General features: G+C 40.4%; 1 protein-coding gene across 4 annotated transcripts in view; it reads right to left on the minus strand.

Moving 5' to 3' along the window:
• Positions 1–937: 937 nt before the first annotated feature.
• LOC146867930 (cell division control protein 42 homolog) overlaps positions 938–12,766 on the minus strand; it is a 99,761-nt gene continuing 87,932 nt past the window's right edge. For 2 of the 4 annotated variants that reach the window (XM_085608655.1, XM_085608654.1), the window contains one exon: positions 938–2,355. In XM_085608655.1, the coding sequence (XP_085464781.1) occupies positions 2,266–2,355 (90 nt within the window). In that variant the 3' untranslated portion in view covers positions 938–2,265. Of the gene's footprint in view, positions 3,644–12,766 lie in introns of all 4 variants that reach the window. The other 2 variants (XM_085608658.1, XM_085608657.1) reach the window with 2 other exon arrangements.

Consider the following 12,766-nt stretch of genomic DNA (forward strand, 5'->3'; position numbering starts at 1 on the left):
TCTTCCACTACCGGCCAGGATGCTTCTTTTGAAGCAGCTGTGCACAGTACAAATTACCTGTACCATCCATATTTAAAAAACATTCTTAAATTGAACGGTAACCACCACACCCTAGTTGTTTCCAGTACCACCACTAAATCTTATGTAAAGCATTTCTAATCAACAAATTAGCAAAATTAATAATCTATATGTAATAAAAATGTGTTCACAAAGGAAAATATGTGACTGCTATTCCAGGTCTCCCATTAGACAGCAGGACATTGTACAGCTTGTAATCTCCAACAGACAAGTTGCACACTACTAACTGCACTTGAACAGAAAATAGGAGGGGAAAAAAAGTAAATCCTAAAACCTGCTAAAGAGAAACATCTATTCATACCAAGTAAATGATCCAAAACGCAAAGTGAAAGAAAAACTGCTTTCAGGAAAAAAACAAAAAAGCAAGAAATTAAGACACCAGTGTTCAGGCATGCCACAAAAATCATAAAAACTTGCTCAGAGACCAACTGTCAAAGTACTGCACAGTGGATTTGTGGGTAGAAAGAACTTTGACAGCAGTGCTGTTCTATATAACTTCAAACCAATTTTATATTTCTAGGCTTTTTTCCCCATATATAAACATTTCATGGTAATGGCATATACAAACAGAAAGAAATGCTGCCTTTGTATAGGCATTTTAATTCACGTTTAGTTTTGCTTTAAAAATAACTTTCACCCAGGAGGGAATTTTCATTGTCTGTGAATATTAATGAAGATGTCATTATGGAGAGGTGCCTAATACATACAGGACATACATGTATTTGTACATTAAATAAGTGTGAAACAAAGAAATCCGCAACTGTGCATTATGGTCTGATGTAGGCATTAGTGATGTAGAACAGTAGGAGTAGAAGTAGGGCACAAAATACAGAGCAAAAATAATAAACATTAGGCGGACTTATAATGATATTTTATGTTTAATACATCTGAAAAGAATGCATATACAAAGAATTGAGACATGAAACACAGCGATGGTTCAAAGAATTAGGAACAATAAAGAATGTTCCACAAAATATTAAAAACAAAAATTTGGAATAGCAAACCAAAAAGGTTTTAGTAAAATCCATGTTAACACTGGAGTCTAACGTAAGAGCCTTTATATGATCTTAAATCATCCTAAATTACATCCAAAGGTTCTTACACTGCACGGATTACCTTGCCTGCAGTTACGATTCATCTGACTGGTCCCTTCAGTGCTAGCCTCAATATGAATCCATTCCTCAAAAGGAAACTTCCTACTTATCGCTCACCTTCCCACCACCACCACCATTGTGGATTGGGAAATCATTCTGTGGTATATTTAATCACCAGCAATGCTTACCTGCTCTAATATAGTCAGAAGTGCATTTGCTTTACACCTTTGTTGTGTGTAGCAGTGATTGGCAAGTATTAATCTATTTGTACAATAAAATAAGTCTGGTGTACCGAAAAAAAGTGATTTTAGTTTCGTATTTCAGCATGAATGTTAAAAGGACCTAGAATTTCAATGTGTAAAGGACAAAAGCCCCAAGACTCCTAATGAATGCATGTTCCAGTTCACTAGCTAATTGGCGATCAAATGGGAAAAGGGAAATGGGTGAGGGGTACTACATCTCCAATATGTTCTTGCCGTACAAAGATTAAGGGTAGATACCAGACCTGCACCATTGAGTACTACACGAGGCAACAAACCCTAAAGAAAATGATACAAATTACTCTGAAAGGGCTGTGTGCATTTGTTCCCAAAGGAGTGCTAGACGTTTAGGAAACAATAAGGTTACGCAACTGTAATATGCTGCCTGATCTGTCCACTGGATGTGCAAATTTAACAATGAAGTCCTCGCAGTGTGGCAGAAGGGATACAGTTTATAAAACAGTCTATCATTAGTTTGTTAATTAGTAGGCGATGGGAAGGGTTGTGTGTGAAAATCAAACATACCCGACGCGTAACAAAAACAAAAAAAAAAGTAAACAAAAATAAAACTAGCATTGATCCGAGTTATCGGATACATCATTTAAAAAAAAAAAAATAAGGTCAAATGAGGGGTCCTAAAAGATGAACATCAGCATGTTCTCTTGTCAAACCATTATACTGTGTGGATTTGGGTGCAGGCCAATGCCATTATTGCAAAAACAAATGTAATATTCTTTTAAGTTTTAATCTTTAGTTTGCCTTAAACATTGCTTTTAATATGACGCCAACACCAGCTTTGCAGAGGGGGAGGGGCATGGACTGTGGAAGAATGTTCATAGCAGCACACACTTGCGCTTCTTCTTCGGCTCCGGGGGCTCCAAGGCAGCCAATATCGCCTCGTCAAATACATTCTTGAGACCTTTCTGAAAAGGGGTAAAGAAAGAAATGGGATGTTGCATCTAGGTTGGTATCACAAAATAAAAACATTAACGGCAGATACAAATCCTAAACAGCTGTGAAGCATCCCTCTGTGTGTAACATTCCAAAGCGGCCATGAACAGATCATTGCAACAGTATTTATGTATTGCTTAAAACATTAAATCCAAGTGCCGATCTATCCTCCAATTTGCTGCTATGCTGCCTAGTTTAATAGTCTGATTTTTGGAGGGACTTCGTTGCATCACTATAAAAAATAGATTTAAAATTTTCTTCATCATTACTTTCCAACATAAAATTTAGAGAGGTGCTGCATAAAAACAAAATCCTTTCAGTCCGACGTTTTTAGCACTGCAAGCAAACACTTGACAGCAAGCTATCCAAGATTACTACATCAGTTTAGTTAATACAATTTGAGCCTAATGATTGGCACTTTCATATCAAATTAGGATATCCATCTCCAACCTCACATATAAAAATTCTCATGAACTGGACAATTTGACAGTTAATCACTCAATCTGGACTTAAAATCCACACTGAGACAGCACCACCGGTTACCCTGAGAACTTTTTCATGAAGTACCACTAAAGAGGTCAACAAATAAGGCATACAATAATTGCACAATAGTACACAACACTAAAGTTTAATCCATTAAGCAAGTTCTGTTACACATTGGCACACCGTAACAATGGCAGCCTTCCCTACCTGGCATAACACAGGCAGGTAAAACAACGTCAACATAGGTTCCAGCCACAGTATAACCATCTGCAGTGATCAAGTAATTCCTTTGCATTACATTACAATATTGGCTCATTAAAACAGCCATTTGTTCGTTTTGCACATTTGACAAAAAGCTTTAGTAGCACGAATTATGGTGATTCCTTCAAGTTTTCTGGTACGATATTTCGGGATGTTTCACTGGTGTGCCAGGAGTGTAAACATCCAACTTCAAGAGACAATAGTCCAAAAAAATACAAAAGAGCAGAAATCCTTGTTGGTTTCACGTCAGGTATCAACAAAATGTCACCTGCTTTCAAGCAGACCGCTAGTAACGAATTAGTCACATTTTAAGGAAAGACGGAGATGTTTTACAATATGAATATTTTATTTGTTGTTTTATCTCTAAACTGAATTTCTACAGCAAGAGGCCAGAGGAAGCAGCATGAAGAGGAGAGGAAAGACATTTTAGAATATACAGCATTTCCGTTTTGGCTGAGTTTCCGGAGGCTCGAGGGCAGCTAGGATAGCCTCATCAAACACATTCTTCAGACCTCTCTACAAGACAGGGGGAAGGAAAGAAAACAGCAGCCATGTTAGAGGGTTAGAGAGATTAAGCAGATATAAAGAGCAAGCAGGACAAAGTAGACAGAAATAAGACAGACATCTCCACAAACATGGCAGCTTTACTAAAGGGCAAAACTTAATTTAGATATCGAATACACGGATATCTGAAAATCCATATGAATGTAACTACTGATGATAGAAGGGTTACAAGTTTTAGAAAGACAAAGACACGTGCAAAGAAGCAGAAATTAGTTAGTGAGCAAAGCTTTTTAGCGGATATAAGAGCAAGAAGGCTACTGTTCGGAATTGTAATATATCGAACTTGACACTTGTGAATTTCTCAAATGCTAAATAAATTCAGATCTTGATTCACAATAGACTATGGCAATACCGATAGCGGAATCCCAGTACTTAGCACGTCACAATAGCTTAGGAGCATCCATATTAGTTATTATAGCTTTTAACTACATTTTTGACAAACACACAACCAGAACAGTTAACAAACTAGGTTTAACATAAAGAAATGAATTGTGGCAAAGAACATTTAAAGAACCAAGGAGAGCTCAGATACTTCAGAAGTTGTTGTGCCGCAGATTTGAACCATTGCCTGTAATCATCTCCACACTTGAAAGCAGTCCTTTGCCCAGTTTTCACCACAGAATCCATAGACAAGCATGTGAAAGTAAGTTTATTCTCACAAGGAAATCCTCATTTTTTAGGTGCAATAATTTCAAGCATATCGCTATAAATAACGTTCTTCTAACTCCTTTGTGAAGAGAGCTTTTCAGTTTATGTACCATAGTAGTACAAGGACGTCGCATTACTAATGTTAGCAGTATGATAATCTGATAGACAATGGATGGTATAATTAATATAGAGTACTACAACACATTTTAATTTCCCTTTAAGACTAACATTTTGATATAAAAAGTCCAAACAGCCCTAGCATTCTCCCAATATCCTGTTTCTTTACTGTACACAGTATAACTGTTGCAGTGCATGGCTCATCGGACAGTAGTATGAGAAAGCTGTTGAAAGCTTCAATACATCGCTTAAAAAGAAAAAATCCAAAACATTCTGAAGGGGTCAGTATACTTCTGAATTCCACTCAATTGTAACTAAACTGATATATAAATACTGCACCAAGTGTTTTGGATACTGTCCAAACAGGTTTACTTTGACATTTACTGTTTACTACTGCCAGTGGGTAGCTGTGCAGTCCCCATCTCCCCAGTGGCAAGACCTGTACTTCGCAAACTGTGTAGCTTTGCCACCCCAGCTGAAGACGTATGGCACTAGACCACCTAGTTGAGATGCATACATTCTTCCCTCCCTGGAAAACAATATTGTGCTCATGTGTTCCAGGGGCATACCATTTACATAAAGATATTATCCACCATGTACAAGTGCTTATATGAGCACACAGCATATGCACGCCACCTCTCTTGCTCAGACCTACATCGGTTACATGTTGCAGCCAACAAAGGAGACCTCTGCATTCGACTAATGTTCCTTGAAACTAATAATGCTCAAGCTTACCTCATGCTTTGTAGGACTTCTATGAACCCTTTACCTTTATGTTGCTTCTGACCCGACTGTCAATCAGTAAGCAAGCAACATCACTCAACAGACCCCTGCTCCCACCGTTAAACTCAAATTTAACAGCATTAAGTGGACCATGCAGTATTTTCTTTTTTTACGGTAGGCATTATGTTCATCCTTCACAGCTTCTGCATGGTTGAATAAACCAACCCCTGTACTGTGGGTTAATTCTACCGAAAATGGAGGCCCTTGCCAGTCCTCCCAAAGCAACACTTGTGTATGGTGTGGGAATGCCAGAAAACCCCTTCACCTCATTATTGCTTGCGTAATAACCCAAGAAAGTCTCTCCATAAAAAAGAAACATACAGAGGTACAAAGATTTTCAGTAGAAAAGACAAAATTAAGATTTAGATAAACTTTATTGCACCGTAACAGAAAAAGAAAGGTTGCAGAAAAAGAAAACAAAACAGGCAGGAAAAACAAAACTGTCCATTTAAAGAATCTCACCCCTCCATGCCCTGTCAGTGACAGTTTGAGGAGTTTAATTTTACAGATAAAACTTTCATTCTTCTGGGCAGAAGGGAGAAATACTTTTTGAGCGAGGATTTACCAGTAGCTGAACTAGGATGATATAAACATTTGTCTCTTCCACAGTATCGTAATTAAGTCCTAAATAGTGAATAGAAAAGCAGGCTCATTCTACATAATAAAACTGAAGGAAAACTCATGCAATCTACCCTAACAGGTACCCAGAGGAACCTTCACTTACCTGGTCGTCAGCCCTCTAGTCAGATTCAAGACAATACTGCAATGTATGTGTGTAAAGATCATCAAGTGGCAGTTTTAATATATTTCTGAAAAGGGACATTTATCAGAAGACCCATTATAAAAGCTTTGCCCCTAGGAGAGCGAGCTTTGTCAGCCAGGAAAGGTTTTCTTTGCTATTTGGTAACGTAGTAAAAATGGGCTATTATCCACCTGGAAAGAAATTATTTTGTAGTGGCCAATTCTGTTTTAGTAGGCCCTTAAATCAGGAACAAAAGTCCAGACTGTCTACAATCTTTAGTTTTGACTATGCAGAATTAGAAACACTTTACAACCAAAAGTACTAAGATCTCTCCCCTGGAGAGGACACATTTAGAAAAAAAAGCTTCTAATGAAATAGTCTGAATAAATTTGAAAGTCTGACACCACTTTGGGAGAGAACGGTTTTCATCCTCACCGTGTTCTTCAGGTACACGATTTAAGGTTCATGTCTGCACAGGGCCTGAATCTCACTGAGTAGGCGAGGTGACCTTGTAGCTACTACGAAAACAGATTTGAAAGATAGATGTTTCTAATAAAGGGAATACTTCTGAACTCTTACCAGGATCCTTTCTTTCGAAATAGAAAGTAATGAGAATAGATTCCTATTTCTTTCTGGTGATAAGAGACCTCCTTTACTCCATGTTTTTTCCCCATAGAGTGCTAACTTCGTGTAGGAAATGATGACTGATTTCGGAAGGAAATTCTCAGAGGAATGCAGAGGAGGTTTGAACCTCCGCGATCATCCATCTTGCACAGAATTCAGCGCCCATCAGTCTCATGTTATTTTTCCCCATTCTTGCAGATGGTGCGAGATGCTTCCCTCCATCAAAGTAACTAATGTAGCAGAGGGAATTGGGGAGTTTTGCTGGCGATTTCAGGCAGTTGCTGACGGTTGAGGGACACAATTTCTATACTTCAGCTAATACTAAGGCTGTCTTTGCTGCTCATTTTGAAGTGATTAACCATTCTGGATAATAATGCCTGTGGAAGGATTTGTACCACGGTTTTCTTATATTCAATTTTCACCAGATTCACTGCTATCTGCATCTCAATCTCAGACTTCATGTGTGCAGCTCGCCTTTTTCATGAGATCCAAATTAAGTATTACCCGAGAATGGAAGATTCAGGTTATGCTGCTGGGCTTCATTATTCAGGCCATTTAACTTAAGCCAAGAACTTTGTTTTGCAGTCAAATCATGGAAGTAGCTATGAGCGGTCAGGTCTGAAAAGTAGTCTTCAGCATTAATGACTAAGGACCAGCATACTACCCCCCACCCCCTTATTTAGGACTTTTTTCCTTTAACACGTGTACGTCTTTAGATACATGTTCTGAAAATCGTTGGGAGACCCAGAAAGGGATCAGTCATACCTCCTCAACAGAATGAGAGCAGCTGTTGGCAGAGCTTTCATTGCTTTACACTTTTACACAGGGTGAAATACACGTGTCAAAAATTGATGCAAGGATACATTTTGAGCTAGAATACAGTGTTAAATGGCGTATTTGTATTTTGCATTAAACAAAAGGCCTTTGGGTGCGTGGGGACTAACGGAGGAGCAGGGTGCGGGTAACAGCAGCACACACAGGGCAGCAGGGTAAGCAGCACAAATGTAAAGTATCATCACCATACCTCATGGGCAAGACAGCAACACAGAGCACAGGGTGGGAGAGGAGAGGCACACAAAACGAGAGTGCAATATGGCGCAGCAGGCTTTAGAGTAGCACACATGGGAAACAGCCTCAAAACACATGCCCTTGTGGAGTGCTTAATCAAAAAGAAACTATAGCAGTGCGGAGGATATAAGCAGACAGACAAGAGAGCAACACTTAGCAGGAAGGGGGAGAGAAGTACACAAGGGAGACCACAGCATTACATATACTGTCGAGGGGCAAAAATAAAGAAAACCATTACTTACCGTGTACGAATGGGTTTGTAGTGTTTAGTGCTGTACATTCACATGCCCTGTATACTCCTGCCACCTGTTAGAACTGAACCCTTGCAAGTAGTTTTTCTTTGAAGAAAGTCTTGAGTAACAGGATGCACTGCGACTCCACTGTTTGTTGGCAATGCGCAGGCACAGACTCAATGTTATGTTTATCTGACAGCACGCAAGAGTATAATGGAGTGACGAGTGAACGTAGTATAGTGCACATGTACTTTGTGAAAGGGGAATTCATTAGTAAAGACAAGATCTGCAAACAGAGCTGCGCAGTTCTGAAGACGGGAAGTGCAAGTGAATCTACAAAACTACATGCTATGAACAGTTAGTTACAGGATAATGGGTTCTTACCTGTAATCATAATTCTCTCTCAGGGGAATATCCATTGAAATCATAAGCACAGAATAGTCCCGCCTATGTGCGGCGACCCCATGGCAGGTCTTTCAGTCACATTTTTACAGTATCTTTGCTCTATTTCGACAAGGCTGAGCGGTACATGTAACAAAAAAATGAAACATTTGCAGATTTAAAACAGGCTATACTGCCAATGCCATTAATTTAGTTTAAGAGAAAGTAAAGGCCTCCAGCCTCTAAAGCTCACTAAAAATAAGTAAAAGTTACTTTTTGAAACATCCTTAAACTCTTTTTACTTTCTTTTAAAGTTAATGATCAAGAAGGATAGGGCAATGTAACTGTGCAGAATGCAGCACTGAAAACAATAAGAATAGAATGCTGTTCCTTTAAAGGCTCTCTGACCGCCATTGTCCTTTCATGCCCTGCAGGTGGCAGTTTAGCCTGTAATTATTAACTGCTGCGGCTGACTTAACACTGTAACAGAGCTCTGCTTTTTTAAAGCTTTTTCAATTAGATGTTCTCACAAAAAACATTTCAAAATTGGTTCACTCAACATACTTTAGGGTTGAAGTGTATTTTCTGATATTTTCCCCAACAGGAAATATATCTTTTTTTTGTGCAAAATATCATCCTTTTTGCGAAATGCCCAGAATGTGGCAGAAAAATGGCACTAGAAGGCTCGCACAGGATCTGTATCCTCTGTTTGCCAGATTTACATGACACCAAGACATTGCATCCCTGCAGGACCCTGTCCAAACGTACTTCGAGAGAAAGAAAATCAACTTCGCCGAAGAAAAAGATTTCCTGGCTGAAGAGACATCAGATAAGATCCAGTGAGAAACTATGTCCCCATTATACGTTGAGGACATGTTTACTTGCTTGCCTTCAAGGGCTGGGATGACACCGAAGAGGAGGCTGTCAACTTCAAGCACTACTTCAATCTTTAAAAGTCACTAAAAATAAGCAAAAATTACCTTTTAAAACTACCTTCACTAACTCGTTTTACTTTCTTTTAAAGTGAATGATAAGGAAGAACAGGGCAATGCAACTGTAAAGGCTGCAACACTGAAAACCATGAGAACAAAATACTGTGCATTTAGGGGCTCCCTGGCCTCCAGTGTTCCATCATGCTCCTAAGGCGGCAGTTTAGCTAGTCTATTGATAGAGTTCATCGTACGTTGTCCTCTCTCTCAGGTGGAGAGCGGGATGCTTATGATTTCAATGGTGCTTCCTTTGAGAGAGAACTAGGATTACAGGTAATAAATCATTCCTTCTCTCAGGGGATTTCCATTGATAATCAGAAGCACTGAATAGATTAGCTAGCTCATCCCCTAACAATCCCAAAATGGGGAGAGATTAATGAGGTATTATATTTAAGCAAGTTGATTTCTTAGAGACACATTACCGACATGAGCATCTGCCTCGCATCCGAATCAAGGCAATAGTGTATTGTAAAGATGTGAACAAATCTTTAAGCTGCAACTTTGCAGATCTCAGATTGGAATGCTTCCAAGTAATGCAGCAGTAGCTACTTTACCACTTACTTTAGATCTCCCAGTTAAGGCTTTGCTGGCTTTCTGGTAACAGGATAATGCAGGAATCAATCCATAGAGATTTCCATAGTTTACAAATAGCGGTTTCGACTTTCTCAAAGGATTAGTCTTATCCAGATAAAATGTTAACACCCTCCTAACATTGAGAGTATGGAGCAATCTGTCTGCAGGTGTGATGTTCTGAAAAAGAAGTAGGCAATTAGATAGTCTGACATAAAAACCAGGCACCACTTTAGGGAGGAATTTTGGATGGGTCGTCATCACTACCCTATTTGAATGAAGAACAAGTTACTCACCTTCGGCAACGCTTTTTCTGATGGATACCGTATCTGCCAGTGAATTCCTCACCTTTTCAATACACTCTATGCGCAACATTCCACAGAAACCTTTCTCCATAGCTCTCCCAAGTTGACAACGGCATAATACCACGGCTCCGCGTGACGCCAGTTTCCACCCATTTTTCCGTGCCTTCGAGGTGAACGGGTCTACCAGCATTTCCAACAAGCATATGTGGTATACAGTACTTAATATTAAAAAATAACCACATGCAATTGGATTGCCAAGTCAATAGCATCCTTATGAGTTATATAGAAAATCTCATAAGAACATACATATACACATATAAACTTTATTTCGGTATAAGCAGACAGGCAACAAGGAGGTGCGTGGATCAGTGAGGATTCCACAGGCAGGTACTGTACCCGCCAGAAAAAGTTACTGAATGTAAGTAACTTGTTCTTCTGATGGATACATCTGCCTGTGGATTCATCACGTTTTGCATAGAATCCCCCAACAGTCCCCGCATTTGGAGGGTGCCTGCCTGCACCAAAAAATCCTGTAACGAGCAAAATGGCAGTCCCTCCTCACTTCCGAATCCAAGCAATAATGCTTTGCAAAAGTGAGGAGGGAGGCCCAAGTTGCCACTTTGCAGATGTCAATCACAGAGACCTCTAGCCAAAGCAGAATTTGAAAATTTAGCTCTGGCAGAATGAGCTCCAATACCTTCATGTGGATCATTCTTAGCCATGGCGTAGCAAATCTTGATGCACAGGATTAGCCACCTGGATAGCGTTCTCTCCTCCTCCTTTGATGGATGTGGGGGAGGGTAGAAAGCAGGCAAGGTAATGGATTGTACCAAGTGGATTGGAGTGACTAACTTTGGCAGGAAAGCAGCTCTGGTCCTAAGCAACGACTCATCTGCATGGAAAGATGTGAAGGGAGGCTTAAAACTAAAATGAATATGCTACTTACCAGTATGCATCTGTTTTTGGCATGTAGAGCTGCAGATCTACACACTTTGCATAGATCGCCATCTGGTGTTGGGCCCGGATGTTTGCAGTTTGTTTTTCCTCTTGGAAAGTCTTTGGAAGTCACGGGGTCGGTGACTCCTCCTTTGGTTCGTATTGCGCATGGGCTTCGGCTCCATCCTCAGATTGTCTTTCGCCAGCAGGGAAAGATGGAGCGTAGTAATAATAGTGAAGAAACCCATGTGTGTTGTATCTAAATAAGATAGACTGGAACGGATACAGGTAGCCGGGGAGGCGGGTGGGCGTGTGTAGACCTGCAGCTCTACATGCCAAGAACAGATGCATACTGGTAAGTAGCAGATTCCGTTCGAAGCATATGAGCTGCAGATTACACACTTTGCATAGACTATATAGCAGTATCCAACCCTAGCGGCGACTACCGGTATCCGTTGCAGTGGTTTGGAATAGTGTTTTTAGTACAGCCTGGCCCACACTAGCTTGTTGCTTGGTTTGCACATCAACATAGTAATGTTTTGTGAAAGTGTGCGGTGTTGACCATGTTGCTGCTTTGCAGATATAATCCAATGGGATGTTCCCTAGAAAAGCCATAGAAGCCCCTATCTTCCTTGTAGAGTGGGCTTTAGGGGGAACAGATAGCGTTAGTTTTGCCTTGTGGTAGCAAATCTGTATGCATTTTACAATCCACCTAGCTATCCCTGATTTAGAGATGGGGTTGCCTTTATGTGGTGGAGAGAAAGAGACAAACAGTTGTTTGGTCTTTCTGAAAGGTTGTGTTCTCTGGATATAGTAAAGTAAGGCCCTTTTAACATCTAGTGTGTGTAGAGCCCTTTCTGCAACAGTTTGAGGTTGCGAGAAAAAAAACGGTAATTCTACCGATTGGTTTAGATGGAAGGGGGAAATGACTTTGGATAGGAATTTTGGGTTGGTACGGAGGACAACCCTGTTCTGGTGCATTTGGAGATAAGGTTCTTGTATAGTGAGTGCTTGTATCTCACTGACCCTTCTAAGGGAGGTGATGGCCACAAGAAAAGCTGTTTTCCATGTGAGAAATTGCACATTTATGCAAAGGTTCGAAAGGCGGTCCCATTAGCCTTTTGAGAATTATATTTAAGTTCCACACAGGTGAGGGTGGTACTCTGGGTGGAATTATTCGTTTGAGGCCTTCCATGAAGGCCTTAATGGCAGGCACCCTGAAAAGTGATAGGTGCTGTCTGTTCTATAGGTAAGCAGCAATTGCTGCGAGGTGTAACCGAATGAATGTATATGATAGGTTACACCTTTGTAGATGGAGCAAGTAACATATGATGTGCTGTATAGATACATCTAGAGGGTTGATTGTGTTGTTATGGCAGTAAACAACAAATCTTTTCCACTTTGCAGCGTAGCAGGCCCTAGTAGTAGGGCGTCTAGCTTCTCTGATAATGTTCATGCAGTCAGGGGGAAGTTTAAGGTATCCGAATTCTAGGATCTCAGGAGCCAGATCGCAAGGTTGAGCTGAGCTGGGTCCGGGTGCCTGATCTCTCCATGGTTCTGGGTTAGGAGGCATGGTGAGAGGTGTAACTTTTGGTGTGGCACTACCGAGAGTTGCAGCAGCGTGGTGTACCACGGTTGTCTGGCCCATGTTGGAGCTACTAGGATGAGCGTGAGGGAGT

Source organism: Triturus cristatus, chromosome 1_2 (genome assembly GCF_964204655.1).
Source record: "Triturus cristatus chromosome 1_2, aTriCri1.1, whole genome shotgun sequence".
Lineage (NCBI taxonomy): Eukaryota > Metazoa > Chordata > Amphibia > Caudata > Salamandridae > Triturus > Triturus cristatus.